We start from the raw sequence: 15,778 nt of genomic DNA, 5'->3' as shown, positions 1-15,778 counted from the left end.
TCCTTTGGTTATCACTCTTAATTAATCACTAGAAATATACAGTATGCTAACTCCAACAAAGCTGCAAAAGGCTGATAAACACATCTCATACATATTACGGTTGCCCAATTTATATCAGCCCAATTGAATATCACCTGATAATGGGTATAATTTATTAGTATTTATTATCCGATAGGATAATTTTATTAGATAAAAACAACCACTAACGTTGCTTTACATAGAGAGGAGCAAGAAGAAGAGCAAGCACAGCTGCCCAGCAAGCTGAATTGACAGGGAAAATGGTGTTATTGCTGTGGATGTTTTTTCACTGTTGCAGAGGAGGATAACACGATCTCAGTTTGCAAAACATTTACAGCAAGAATTCTGTTATCAGGAAAGGCTAGCATTAGCTTTGAAACAACTGGGAGCACCATGGTGCTGATTCTATGATAATTTCAGAGCTGCAGACAGTTTACCAGAAACAACCCAACGCTAACGCAGTAGATGACAAAATCACTGAATTGACAGCATTTGATGACACATCTTTTTTTAACCCTGCTGTTATGTTTGTTTCTCTGGAACAGCAATAATGTTCCTGGGTCAGTTTGACCCAGGACATATTCAATTATCCAAAAGTGTCACAACCCCAAAAAATCCCAATACACATTTTTTTTAACTCCATTACTAACCATTTAAATCAGGATTTAGTCCATTGGTGTTTTTTAACTCTCACAGATCATGGTTCAATGAGGACAACTCACTCATTTTCATTTAAATGAATGTTAAAACTTTTTTAAATGTACATTGGAAAGCCCCAAATATAAATAGAATAGTTTTTTATAACAGATTTTGTTTATTTTATTTTAAATTTTGAGTTTTTTTTTTTTTTTTTATGAAGTGATGTTGATGAATTAACATGATACCTCTTCTGTCATATGCTGCCCAGATTTGATTCTGCATTGAGGTGGTTTGGAAGGCATATTCTGCCTAAAATAGACTTTAAAAAGGGTCAATTTGACTCGCAACATAACAGGAGGGTTAAGGAAGAAAATGAAGGATTTCACCAGCTAATGGTGTATTTAGAGCAACATCCCAAGTTGCCGCCACTTTAAAAAAAACATATCCCTACCTGCTCTGTATGATGACAACCCTACACACATTCACAGTCTAATCAACAACTTCAGTGATTTAAGTTTTACCACAGACAAATGAACTTGTGACATTAGTGAGTATTGAGTGACGATAGTGAATGACAGCGAGTATGCTTTGTTTGACGGCAGAGTGGCTGGATGAAGACTTTAAAATTAAAATATATATAAGTAATTTTATCAGTATCAGCCATCTGGAGCAGGTAAATATGGACATCCATATCATGCACTCCATTTTTTTATTCCAAATGTAAAGTTTATATTTAATTAAAACACACTTGATGTGTGCAAACCTGTTTGTTTTTCTAGTAATAATGATAAATAATGCATAGTTGAATTGTAACCATCGTTAATACTTGGTAATCTCCATGCAGCTGATTATAATGGGGAATGTTTCACATTATACCAGTTCATGTGGCCCTCACACATCAGCCTCCTGCAGGACAGCAGACTGAGAGGCCTGTGTGGTCACAGCAAAGAGCAGACCATATAATGTGTCTCTGGGCTTTTACTAATCCTGACAAAGCTATTATTTGTCAGCTTCTGCGATTTGAACTGCAAGCACATCTCCTCTATTTGGTTTTCAATTTCCAAGAATTAGCACAGAGCGTTAAAGTGAGAAACTGGGTCAAAATGTGTGTGTGCAGGGAATTTCAGTGAGAGAGAGAGAGACCCAGAGAGAGACAGAGAGAGAGAGAGAGAGCATGTGTGTCGCTTTCCAAAAGTCACTTCTGATAACTTTGTTTCATTTTTCATGACAGACACGACACAAACACAGATTAAAAAGCTTTATTCAAACTAGTATGATCAGGCAGAACATTGAAGCCAAATAAGCAACATCAAAATCCGACAATTAACTTGACTTGAAAATAAAGCAAGACCATTCTCTCCCATACTGTCTTTGATCCACTAAGTGAGATGGAACTGGATTACGGTTTTGATGCAACTCTCGAGGCATACTGTACAATCTGACTGGCAAATTAGCCAAGGAAAAAACTGAGCTGTGTACACAAATGAAGAAATAACACACTTTTACTATGCTGAGCACAAGCACCTCCTGTGCCATCTGATCACAGTGAATACAGATGATATCAAAAAAGTCTACGGTATAAAAAACCCAAAGTATAAAGCAGTTTGATTTACAGTAAATGCATCTAATGGTTCTTCTACTCTGAGACCAAAAGGCTGAGCTCCTACTTAACACCTCTTCAGCAGTTAATCATTGGGGTTACTGTAATTTGTAATACTGTGTGACATGCCTTTACTTCATTCATAAACAGTCGCAAACATCTTTTACAATGCAGAAGGCACGCAAGGAGCTCATCGTATGTGCAATTTTTTAAGATAAATTCTTTGTTGGGATTGGTGGGTTTGGACATTGATTACACAAAAGTGACATCCTTAGTCTCAAGGACCGACTGTGTTTAGGTCTGGTCACTCGGCAACAGCGAGAGAGGATACAAGAGGCTCAATTTCCCTGACTCTGATTACGTAGCTGGATACATGGAGAAATATTCCCTCTTGCTGCATTACTGAGTGGGTGCAGTTATCACATTTAGATTCAATGCATATGTGCTATCATCTGCGTAATACCTTCTAAGCACTGTATGTGTTGTTTTTATTTGTACTGCAGAGTCAGCACCAGAATACTGAAGCTATAATTAACACGATGTTCCCCCTTCTCACAGTCCAGTCTCCTTACCTCACCCAATTACATTTGATCATTTAGCACCCTAATGAGCAGTCCTAATAAGCTCCTTGTTTCTGAGAAAATTAAAAGTCCTGGGCTTCACAGTAGCACAACAGTGCTACCTCTGAGGTCATGAAAAGTACTCTTGTTGCTATTTTGACTTATGTACACTATCAAAACAACATCATACGCACCAAACTACAAATATGCAACACAAAATGCCCTTAGAGAAGCTCACAAAAGCAGCATAAGAAGTTAATACATAAAATATCTATAAAAACATGAAGTTTCATAAAACAACACCTTGCCTGGGCCTTATATTTCCTTATACCGTGGCAAAGATAAATTCATTTTAATATTCTTATTCTTTTCAATAAACAGAGTATTTATCATTACAAAATATTTTTTAAAATGTCCCTTTTAATTTATTCTTTTTAACTGATTAATAAGATTTGCACTGAGTGCACTGATCAAATGAGAATTCCCACTTTGAGATAATAAAATCAGTCAGGATTAGCTCGTAAGTTAATAGCTTATAAATGTAAAAAGGTAAATCTTGTTTTAAATGAAGTAAAACTGGCATTTGCACCTGATTTTCAAAATCATATTCATTAAGTTTGAAGGATTTACTTGCAGCCCATTCTGGCCCTGCCCCAATTTGAGATGTGCGATTGCCTCTGAGTAAAGATTTGATCTCAAGACGCACCTCCCCCTCGTAGGAGGAAGCAGGCTGAAAGAAGCTGATGGACTACATTTTGAACATGATCATGTTCCAGATAATTTCATATTGCTGTGTAATTTGTGCCTCCCCAATGCAGCTAGATAGCTGCCAGCCCATTCAGATGCTTTGTAAGAGCACATATGTCTATAAGATAAAACCTGATGTGAGCCAAGGTGTCAAAAGTCTTTTTGCTTCTCTGACCTCTTTATCGTCGTTATAGAACTACAGTATCTACAATCAACTAAAAAGAGAAATAATGTATCTCCTATTTTTTATGTTTTACAATTTTCTATCATTCTTTTTTTTTGTTCTCCACACATTCATCACTGCTGAGTACAACAAACATCGTAAAAAATGAGAAATGTAAAATCAGATCATTGGTTTTTTCATCCGCAAGTAACAGTAGACAGTACAAATTATTATTCAAAGATGAAAAACACCAAGTGCAAAGCCTGAATCGGTGACAGAACCAGCTACAGCTCAGTATTTATCAGAGTTATGGAAGAATCTTAATCACCCTGATTCATAAGTGAATTTTCAATAGGCGTGTCTTGAACTTTAGCTTAAGAAATGTTGCATGACTTACGGATTTTGAGCTAACAATGGTTTCTAGAACTACTGCACATTGAGTAAACCCTGGAGAAAAGGCAAAAAGTCCATTAAGGAGATTAAAGAGGGAGTGATTTACTACATGAGGCAACTCTAGAAGTATGTCCAAATATCCTGCCTTAAATGATTTATAATTCTATATCCAAATATGATGTAGAATCATGCAGATTCATGCTTTAAAGAGAAAAGAAGGCAGAAAGCTGAGGTGATTCCTGGTCGATGTTTGTACGGAGGATCAAAGGAGCAGTGAGACTGTGGGAGGAGAGTCGTTTTACATCTTCTTTTGTGAGTCACAGGGAAAAACTTTATCCAGAGACTCCCATGAAGAGATGATTATATCATGGCAGTTCTCTTCTGGGTCCCTGCAGGGAAGCAGAATATGGAATTAGCCAAAACAGAAAGGCGACCTGAATATAGAAAGTCCTCACTCATGCAACAGTGGATCGTGACTGGTTACTGCCACCATGTCATTAGGATTTAGGGACTTTTCAATCAAAACCTTAGGTGCACTTTTGTATGTCTTTCAGAAAAGGGTCGATATCTGAATTTTCACCAAATCATTCAAATAATCTGGAGAAACACAGCTAAAGTCAAATATAACAATAGTGTTTAACTAAAATAGGGAAGCATTTAGTGTAATTAAAACATGCACAAGCAGGCATCACAATGTGCTATTTGGTATTTGGTGGGCCGGTATTTAAAAAAAAAAAAGGTTTCATATTATTTTAGCACGATTTGAAACATAGCCCAAACAGAGTTCATGTGCAGGGATGTGGAGATAGATGACTCAGTCTCTGCTCTCAGGTATGTTACACGCTGAGAACCTATTTGGGACAATTCACTCCCTAATCCCCTTTTTCCGGTCTGTGCCATCACTTTGCCCTGAATCACTGCCAAGCCAGCCAGATGTGCACAACACAAGCCTGACCGGCAGCCAATTTTTATTCTAATCTCAGCTCTCAGGAAGCCGATAGGTTTTTTTGCACTTGAGAGACTGGCCAATTTATATTTGAGCGCTCACAATAGCATTGCACTGGAAAACAAGAGTATTGTATTTGTGAGGCTGACCTAGGACGAATGGAAAATATTTGATTGTGCTCTATTTAATCAGGAGGAGACCAATAGATAACACCAACATGGGGAACTGTGACAGTTTTTCAAAGCATTTTTTTTTGCCAAACCAATAGTTTATACCAAATAGAAAAGGATAGAAAATGTCTACAAAATCATAGTGGCTCTACAGAGTGTAGTTAGCAACCAGCATACCTCCAGTTGTAGAATGGACTTCCTTTCATTTTGAGTACTTAAGAACAGAAAAAAGAGACAAGTTCAGTTGTATGTGTTAAGCTCAGATACACTTCCAGTACATACACATCATACACAAATCCCCTTCATGCAGCTATGCGTCTCTGCATATTCATGTTGTTTAATCTTTCAGGGGATCACTTGTTTCAGTTTAGTCTGCAGGTCCAGATGCACAAATGCAAACAACATCTGGATCACTTTCAGCCGTTCTTCATTGATCACAGTCTACTGAGTGCAGACCCCCAGCATGATGTATCACACTCAGCACAGCCATATATCTCTTGTCCTTGAAGAGAACCCCCTTCTCTCCTCCCCTCTCCCCCTCCCCCCTGATGTCTGCGCCTCTTTGAAGTACTCCCCCCTTCTTCTTACGCCCACTAGTTATGCTCTGATTGTGTTATGCATCTGCAATAAATGACCTACATACAACATAAGACATGAAATAGTGGCACATTTCCAGTTTGGAGGTATTTGTTTGGCCTAATTATGCAATGAAAGTGCAGAGAGTTCGCTTTAATAATCCACTAATGATGAACTTCATCATTATGTTGTTAATAATGATTCATCAATCCGCTGCTGCATTAAATGGCATAGTAAGAGGGCACAGGTCAGATTACTGCTAGCTTAATTCTGCATGTGCAAATGTTGTGTTTTTTTGTCCACAATCAACCAGTGGAGGGTTAAAACTGTGCACAGTGAAGTATCTACGGTGGCCCTGAAGGTCCACAGCACAAACATTCCACTGAATGATGAAAACATTTCACTGAAAGGAAAGAATATTCAATCAAATACACATTTTTTTTTTTACAAAAAACAGGATGTTCAGTATTTCATGAGTGCATAAAACATTTTTTCCAAGTGTAAAAATATTTCATGAAACTCAAAACCATTTGACAAATATTTCTGTTTTGTGCATTCATAAAGTATCTTTACATTTTGTCAAATATTTTTGTTTTCCTGAAATATGAGTCTGTTTTGTGATGTGCTTTTTTTGCTCTCATGAAACATTTTATGTTTTTGTAATCTTTTTTGTGTCTGTGAAATATTTTTGAGTTTGTTTAAGTATTTTTATACTTTTTTCGTTCAGTGGCATGTTTTTTGGGCTCATGAAATGTTCTTGCAGTTGACCTTCAGGGTCACCGAAAGTATCTGCCAAAGACCTGCAACTGAATAGCCCGAGTGACTCTAACGTTAAAATATCTATTAGATGTGTATGACATAAAAAAGCCTAAATCATGGAGGCTTAAAACTAGACTTTATGAAATTGATCTTTATATTTTTGCTGATGTGGCATATTCAGAATGTATCTAAAAATAGTGCTATAGAATGTCCACAGTATGGCCTTTCAGGGGGACTTATCCTGAAAGAGAAGAATCTTTAAGTCCCTGAACACACCTTTAATTCATTCATCATATACTGTATTTCCTTCTGTCTCATCTCCAAACATTCCTCCCCTAAAAATATGCCCCCCCCCCTTCATCAGTCTCTAGCACTTCATGCATACATACCTCCAGTGTGGATGCTCTGGAGTCTGTGGTCTCACTGGGCCCTATGCTCCTGGGTATACTGGACACAAAGTACCCAGCTCCTTTGGGGATGATGGGCTGTCTCACCACCACCTTACCCTTCCTGGTCTCTGCGAGGAACAAACTGTACCAGTAGGCATCGCTGGAGATCAGGGTGGAATCTGCGATGGTGGAGCTCCTCTGGCTGATCATGCTGTTCCTGCTGATCACGCTGTTCCTGTTGGCTGGGGGCATCTTGATGGCCTTTGGTTTTGGTTTCTGACACTTGAGCACGATAATTACCAAGATGGTTATCAGCAGCAGGAACGACACAGCCCCTAAACCGATCACGAGGTACAGGTTCAAGTCTGTGAAGTCATACTCTATGGGCACCTCTGTGGTCTCTGAAAAGGAAAAGACATGTTCTACTGTTGATATCTTGATGGTGACTGTGGCAGACAGAGCAGGTTGACCGTTGTCTTTGGCTACAATCACCAGCCGCTGTACTCTTGGGTCTCTGTAGCTGAACATCCTGGTTGTCCGGATTTCTCCGTTGTACTGATCCAGGCTGAAGAGGGTGGAATCGGTGATCTGTAGGAGCTGATACGTGACTCTGGAGTTCTGCTCAGAATCTGCATCAATTGCAATCACTTTGGCAACCAGGTGCCCTTTATCCGTCGACCTGGGTATCACCTCCTCTACGACTGAACCCTGGGCCCGCCAAGGTGACACAATGAGGGGTGTGTTGTCGTTTTGGTCCAGAATGATGATGTGCACTGTAACATTGCTGCTCAGTGGGGGAACTCCAGAGTCTCTTGCCTCAATGTGGAAGAGGAAGTCCCTCTCTCTCTCATAGTCGAAGGTCTTCAGGGCATATAGGTCTCCGTTCTCAGGGTTGATGGAGAACAGCATTGACATGGACGTGTTAACAATCTCCTTCTCCATGATGAAGTAAACCAAGTACTGGTTTTCATTGAGATCTGGGTCAAACGCGCTGAGAGATGTTAGTAACGCCCCAGGTAGATTGTTCTCAACCACATGGATGGTGTAGAAGGACTGGGGGAACTTGGGTGCATTGTCATTGATATCCAGGATATCTAAGGTAATGGTTTCATTTTCAGCTAAGGGGGGCGAGCCTTTGTCTGTCACCCTCAGAGTGATGTCATACTTGCTGATTAACTCTCTGTCCAGTGGCTTTGAGACCAGAAGCTCAAAGTAACCCTCTGATGATTTGTTTAGAATGAACGGTAAAGTTTTTTCTTGATTCAAAGAGAGCTCTACTTCCCCATTTCCTCCAGAGTCCCTATCCCTGACACTGATCACCGCAATCAGCGTTCCTACAGCAACATCCTCAGTGAGGGAACTTTTCACAGACTTGATGGTCACCTCTGGGTAGTTATCATTCAGGTCTGTGACATTCAGTAAGACTTTACACTGGCCAGACCGTGGGTTTGCCCCTCTGTCTTGAGCCTGGATGTGCATCTCAAAACTCTGACTCTCTTCGTAGTCAATCACCCCCTTCACTTTGATCTCGCCTGAGTTTGGATCAAGAGAGAAGACCTCCTGAGTCTTCTCTGAGGTGTACAGAGTGTATGAATACACTAACTGGGCGTTTGTGCCTTCATCTAAGTCAGTTGCGTTTAAGGTCATGACCACTGTCCCTGCAGCCGAGTTCTCTGAGACGTTCACTGCATAAACCGGCTGACTGAACAGGGGGGCGTTGTCATTGATATCCAGCACATTAATAACGATGCTGGCTGTGCCTGAGCGGGGAGGAACCCCTCCATCCACAGCGGTTAGAATCAAATTATGGACTGAATGCTCCTCCCGGTCCAAATTACCACTGAGCACTAAATCGACATATTTGGATCCATCGCTGCCAGTTTGAATATCAATGTTAAAGTATTTGCTTTCACTCAGATAGTACGTTTTGATTGAATTCGCCCCCACATCCGCATCCACTGCGTTCGTCAATGAAAACCTCTCACCGGGAGGGGTTGCCTCTGAAATGTCCAAGTGCATTGTCTTCCTACGAAACAACGGCGCGTTGTCATTGATGTCCATGATTTCTAATTCAATATTAAAAATACGAATGGGGTTTTCTAGTATGACATCCATTTTCAGAAAGCACGAGGTGGTTTTAGTCATGCATATGCTCTCCCTGTCTATCTTCTCGCGGATTATCAGCTCCCCAGTCTCTTTGTTGATGTCAAGGTAATTTTTGCTGTGAATGACATCGAGTTTCGCGCTGCGCTGCACCAAACTGCGAACATCCAGACCCAGATCGGTGGCCAGATTGGCAACAAAGGAACCTTCTTCCATCTCCTCCGGAATAGAGTAGCGAGTGATGGAAAGCGCGCATCCCCACACTGCCATGAATGTAAAAACCGGCACGATCAACCGTGTCCGTAAAGGTGCAACAAAGAGCGCCATCATTGTGGTATTTTGTAAATGAAGAAATGAAAAAATATCCTTCCTTACGCTCAGGTTGTCTTCATGCAGGGGAGCGCCGCTGTCATTCTTGCCTCCACGAGTTGTAGCTGCAGCTGCAGTAGGCCATGCACGGTACAGTACCGCTGGAGGAGCGGGGCTCACACACCACTGCTCTGCAGGGGCGTAACCAAGTTCTGTGTGGGCTGGTTGGGTGGCCTAACTGACTGGGTAATCTCACAACAGAATGTCCAAAACTGAAGAAAAACGTCCAGGTCAATATTTTGTGTAGTCTGTGCATTTCAAAATTCACTTTAAATGCAGAAATGAATGGTTGGTGTACAATAGCCTAAGTTTGATAATTATCAGAATCAGAATCAGAATCAGAAAGAACTTTAATCACAATGTATCTCAAGAATACAAATAATCAAGTACTAATAAATCAAGTACTAATAAAAAAATATATATATATAAGTACAAAAGGCACGAGTGCAATAAAAGAAACAATAGACAAACATGATAACGTGCAATAGTGAAAGGATGAAGGTGGCTCTGTCCATGAGCTAGTTTATGACACAGTGTTAAGTGTTCATCAGTGTGACGGCCGCGGGGAAGAAACTGTTCCTGTGTCTGGATGTTTTTCCGTACAGAGCTCTATAATGTCGACCGGAGGGAAGGAGTTTGAAAAGTAAGTTTCCAGGGTGTGAGGGGTCTACAGAGATGTTACTGGCCCACTTCCTGGTCCTGGACCAGTACAAGTCCTGGATGGAGGGCAGGCTGACTCCAATGATCTCCTGAATCAGTTTTATAGACCAGCTATGTGTAAACATAGGATGAATTTGACTCCAGGTTATATGTATCCCAAGTACAGAACAAGTGGCAGTTTTAGGTGCTAAAACCCTGTTCAATCCCATATAATGATGCTGTCTTTTGAGGCAGAATTAAATGTGTACAATCTGGTCCAGAACAAAAAGGTCTTGGTCTCTATAACTCAATTAGTTATTCATGATAACTGCGGGGGTAGTGGGAGGGATGTTGACTTGTCTGTTTTGTTACATCAAGACTAGAAGCTAGGGGCACTGGTGGCCTAGCTGTCTAAGCACCCCACAGAGGCTACAGTCCACGTCTCAGGGGTTGCTGGTTCGATTCCCAGCCGGTCGACCATTTCCTGCATGTCTTCCTCTGCTCTCTACTCCCCACATTTCCTGTCTCTCTTCAGCTGCCCTATAAAATAAAGGCAAAAAGGCCCAAAAATATAACTTTAAATTAAAAAAAGACTAGAAGTTAGGCATTATTAGGCATAAATAGAGACGTGGCTGATTTTACTAAAAGGTGGCAACTTGTAGTTGTGTTCCAGGCAACACTTTTTGATTCCAGTTTGTAGCTTAGCTGGAAGTTTTTTAGAGCCAGCATTTCCAACATGGTGACCGACATCTTTGGGCTTCATAATGCCGCTTCAGAAACCAGTGAGTGATGTCACGAAGACTACATCCATGTTTTACATTGCCTAGGTACAGACAAACAAATAGTCATGTAAGCAAGAGACAGTTAATATTCAAATTCTACCACAATTATTGTAACAATAAAGTTGGATGCTCAAACGATATAGATCAGAAATATGACAGGAACATGAGGAGGGGTTTATTTTTTAAAGTTGTGTCATTCCTAACTTTCTGTGTCCCTTTGGGAGCCACTGGCAATACTATGATGAAAGACTAATTTTGTGTTACTGCTACAGGCTCTTTTAAAGTGTTAAGTGTGTGTATTGTTACAGTGGACTGGGATCCTGACAGACTGAGCAGGGCATTGACATGAAACTGAGGGTATCACCTTGTCTCACCCTGTTAGCATTTCTCCAACCTCCAGTGTAAAAACCTGCTCACTGTACATTTTCCCACTTATTAAACAACACAGGTGGGTAATACATTTGTAATATACACGTAACCTGTGCAGACTACTTTACACACACACACATCTCTTCAAAGAACCAGACAACATTCATGGAGCTGTATAAGATGTCGCTCTTTTAAAATGCTGTTCAATGTATCTACTGAAGTCATGGGAAAATATATTTTAATTTACTTTGGAGTGACCTACAGTGAAGCTCTACTTCGGGTATAACAATCACTGTCCCCGCAGTGTGATAACTAAGCAGCTTTGACTTCCTGTCATTGTTTGTGCTGCTGTATTTTAATGTGATTGGTTTCCCACACTAAGGGGATTGTAACTTGCATGAGGAGTGTTGGGGTGAGGATGGGTCCTGTTCATTCCTATACTCTGGCTCCATCAAGTGACACTTGGGAGAATTACAGCACTCCACCTACCACACAAACAGGCACACAGAAAATTACTTTTAATGTACATTTAAAAAAATGATGTAACACCAAATTATTAAACACAGGCTTTAAATGAATTATTAACATACCTACTTTTTATATATCTACATTTTTTTCTACACAGTTTGGAATTTCCAGTTTAAGGCTGTCCAAACAAAATTGTTACGTTGATGAATATAACTCATAGATTTATTTAATAAGATTTTAGTACCCTGAAAATTTCAATCCTCGCCAAATGTTTTCACAGCTTTGGAAATGTTTCAACATGATACCAGGCCCGAAGAGTCTGAAAAGATATGAAGGTAGAAAAAAGGCTTTCCAGAGAGGCTCAGTGTCTCAGATGTAACAATGTGAAGTGATTCACCACTCTGTGAGAGGCTGCATAAGAAAATAGTTTCAGAATAATGTTCCTCAGCGTATAATTGCAATGAATTTGGGGATTTCATCAACTTCAGTTTGCAATATCATTAAATATTCAGAGAATCAAGAGAAAGCCCTGTAATAAAGGGACAAAGCCCTTTATGTACCAGAGAGAGAAACAAAATAAACATCCAGTAATGTTTGCGATTTATTTAAGCCTGAGCCTATTTAAGGTGTTGTAGAGTGGAAAAATTTGACGTTCTTCATGGAAATCATTGATGTTACATCCTCTTCTCCAAAGATGAGAAGGATCTGTAGGTATTACACGTGGAATGAATTGTCCAACTCCATTCGATCTGCAGAATCCCTCTCTACTTTCAAAAGACAGCTAAAGACCCAGCTCTTTAGGAAACACTATGCACTTAGCTAGACTATTCTCCACTGTTGTACCCAGTGGCAGATCATGTCTTCCAGCTACAGTTGACTCGCACTGTCCTGCTCTACTCTGGGAATCTGTGTTCAGCTCTTGAGTGACCCAGCACTTGGTACTCTGGTAATTATTGTGGTGATGACAAGTTAATTGTTGATGATGATGATAATGGAAGGTCTTAAATTGTTTGGTTGCTTCATTGTAGATGTTCCTTATTTTAATATAAAAAATATAGATATATTTTTTTAATTATTTTTTCCTTTTTGCATTGCCTTTACACTGCTTGGCAGTACCTGCACCCAAATGGACTTGAAGCACTTTGTTACTAGTACTGATCTTGTTTCCTCTTGTCTAGATCTTTGCTTGTGTTGTTCTTGTTCTCGTATGTACGTCGCTTTGGATAAAAGCGTCTGCTCAATGACATTGTAACATTGTAACAACAGTATGGCTCTGAAGTAGAAGAGTCCAGGTACTAATCTGGGCTGCCTGCAGTTCCAACGTTCCACCCCTAAAAACATTTGCAGACCCTGAATGGTTGAACAGCTGCAATCCTACACTGGGAAAGAATGGGACAACATTTCCCTTTCAGAACTCCAGAAACTGGTCTCCTTGGTTCCCAAATGTTTTCAGAGAGTTGTTTAAAGAAGAAGGGATGCAACACAATATTAAATATGCCCCTGCCCAACTTTATTGGAACATGGCATCAAATTTAAAACGAGCATTTTTCACAAAACAATACAAATTTTCAGTGTCATCATTTGACATGTTGTCTTTACTTCATTGTCCATAGGGTGTAAATGGTTTGTAAACCATCAGATTCTGTTTTTTATTAACATTTTACACTGTGCCATTCATTTTTAGAATGAGGATATAAACAGGATCTTCTTCACCCAGTTGCTTATTTACCAGGAGATGAGGAGTTATGGCCACTGTAGGTGCTGTACAACTGTTGATTAAAGCCATGCCACCAGTCCACCAAATGACTGATTTGATAATGATTAACAGCAGGAGACGGAGAAATAGTAAGAGACGTCTCATGTGACCGGGGTTCTTACAAGCAATTTACCATGCATGTACTACATACTGAAGGTATGTCAAATTTTGGAATGTTACATTTTTCTACAAGTGATACAATTAATCTTCTAACAATCGATTTAAGCACATTTTAACTCACTTAAATTTGTTCCAAATACATAAACTAGACATGATTTTCAGATGTAACCCCAATTTTAGTTGATATTAACAAGGGATTCAAATGTTGGCTTACAACCCTCAAACAATCCAGACAGGTTTAGTTTGTTCAGATGAGGTATCTGTGGTGGAAAGGCTCCCTCTGGTGGAGTAATAAAGGAATACCACTCTGCTTAACTGGATATATAGAAGGTATGGCTTGTTGGGAGAGATGGGAGGGGAAAAAAACAGCCTAGAATTGGAATCTGAACAGATTTAAAATGGCACAGAAGACAAACATATGCTAAGTGTCTCTGCTTTTAGCTCAGGGGACTTATTATGACTGCTGAGCCTGGCTGGTTTTTAGTTCTGTTTGTGACACAGTCAAAGATAAATCTTGGCTTGATTATCTGTGCTTATTGGCAGGATATAGCTGTGGGTCTATCTGGGTTTGAATTTTAATGTCTGTCTTTTAATGACAGAAAAATATATTAAATTTTTCCTCAAAGGTTTCATCCCCCTGGCTCTGTCGTTAAAGACTTTAAAATACATCTGAAAGCTGCCATCGGAACTCGGCTTTTTGAACATGGAGCAGTTCACTGAGGCAGTCAGGCTCTGGACCAAGATTAACTCCCTGGACGGCAATAGATCAGTCAGAGGTGCAGGATCTGAAGGATTATCCCCAGAGAAGTACCTGAAACCCTGACTTTACGGACCAGAACAGTTTAAGAGAAAGGGTTAAATAACACTCAGAGCCATAAACCATAACAGCTAACAGCTTCTCCAACCAGAGGTGACATGTCACAGAGCCAGGTTCTCCCTTGTATCCTTGTCAATTATACACTTTTTTTTCAGTATCATTTTTTTAATGGTTTGGTAGTAAGTATCCCAAATATATGACTTCATGGATCACAAGGTGACACTTTTATACAAAAATCTCAGTACCGACCCAGAAGGATCCCACCAAAAAATTCAATGAAAAAAAGCAAAATATTAAAAGACTAAATTTGTTCAGAGCTCTTCTTCAGGCACCTTGCAAAGTGCGTGTCTTGAAGTTGAGAAGCTAATCAGGCTCCTACCATATATCATATATCACTATCAAAACTATGATATTGTTAAAAAATTGATAGCGTTGAAAGAAAAACCTTCTCGGTCAGAAGTATTCTCTATACGGAAGAGGATTAGGGCCACTGAAAAAAATTAAAGTAAGGTCCAATATATATTTTTAATGTTTTTGTTCTGAGAAAAAATGTCAGAATTCTGACTTTTTTCTTGGACCTTCATTTTTATTTTTTTCAGTGGCAGTAATCTTCTTCCGTATCTCTACTACTTAATTTGTTGTTATTTATTTATAATTGGTCCATTGTGTAACAAAAGCCTATGTGCTCTTTTCAATCACTGATCACATATTTTCACATAAAGTACTTTGTGCTCTGTTACTGCACATTTTCATTCACAACTCTTTCACTTTATTGCACACTGAGACCTCTACCACATCTACTAACACAAGTGACCCCATGCTCTGTTACTTTTTATTTCAAGCTGTTTATGAAATAGTTGTGTTTGTTTTAGATTTAATCTTTCAAGTACAATTACAACTTCTGAAGGTTATTGTCTTTGTTTAAGAGTTATGTTGACTGTGAGGATGGAAAGAACTCGAGGCACTATCTTAATTTCTTGTCTTTCAATGTTGTCTTATATTTTCATTCAGGTCATTTGTGATTTTTATGAACCCAAAGACAATTTTCAACATCAACAAATAAAATGTATTCTATTCTCTTAATTCTATTCTCCCTGCAAAGTGTGTTTGTGTTTCAAATATACTTTATTTCCCTATCTTAGATTTACTGAACTATATTTTGTATTTATCTTTGTATTAAGCAAAATAGCTTATTAAGCCTTAATTACAGCTCAGATATATTTCAGCATTATATTTTATGTAATAGAATATATGTTATATTTTATTTTCTAAAGTGTATTAACATTTCTAATTTTAGTTTTTACTAAGTGTTGACTGTTTTGTTATTTTTGGAGGAAATTTGTATCACCGTATTGATGGGACAGCTGAACCCTCACAGGAAATGTGAGGAGTAGA

General features: G+C 39.2%; 2 protein-coding genes across 8 annotated transcripts in view; one reads left to right on the top strand and one right to left on the bottom strand.

The window, feature by feature from the left end:
* The window catches only part of LOC117812252 (protocadherin-1-like), a 451,145-nt gene that overhangs the window by 119,515 nt on the left and 315,852 nt on the right, over positions 1–15,778 (top strand). The gene's annotated exons all lie outside the window — the stretch shown is intronic.
* On the bottom strand, positions 1,902–9,548 carry LOC117812256 (protocadherin alpha-C2-like). 2 transcript variants are annotated; one of them, XM_034682916.1, is made up of 3 exons: positions 6,961–9,548; positions 5,414–5,450; positions 1,902–4,509 (listed from the first exon to the last, which is right to left on the bottom strand). In XM_034682916.1, the coding sequence occupies exons 1-2, from the start codon at positions 9,391–9,393 to the stop codon at positions 5,439–5,441; spliced, it is 2,445 nt and encodes an 814-aa protein (XP_034538807.1). In that variant the 5' UTR covers positions 9,394–9,548; the 3' UTR covers positions 1,902–4,509; positions 5,414–5,438. The 2 variants fall into 2 exon arrangements, with proteins under 2 accessions (XP_034538807.1, XP_034538805.1); XM_034682914.1 differs by lacking the exon at positions 5,414–5,450 and having other exon boundaries at positions 6,961–9,544.

The sequence above is a fragment of the Notolabrus celidotus genome, chromosome 5 (assembly GCF_009762535.1).
Source record: "Notolabrus celidotus isolate fNotCel1 chromosome 5, fNotCel1.pri, whole genome shotgun sequence".
Taxonomy (NCBI): domain Eukaryota; kingdom Metazoa; phylum Chordata; class Actinopteri; order Labriformes; family Labridae; genus Notolabrus; species Notolabrus celidotus.
The sequence above is the reverse complement of the archived record's forward strand: the minus strand, read 5'-3'. Positions and strand labels throughout refer to the sequence as shown.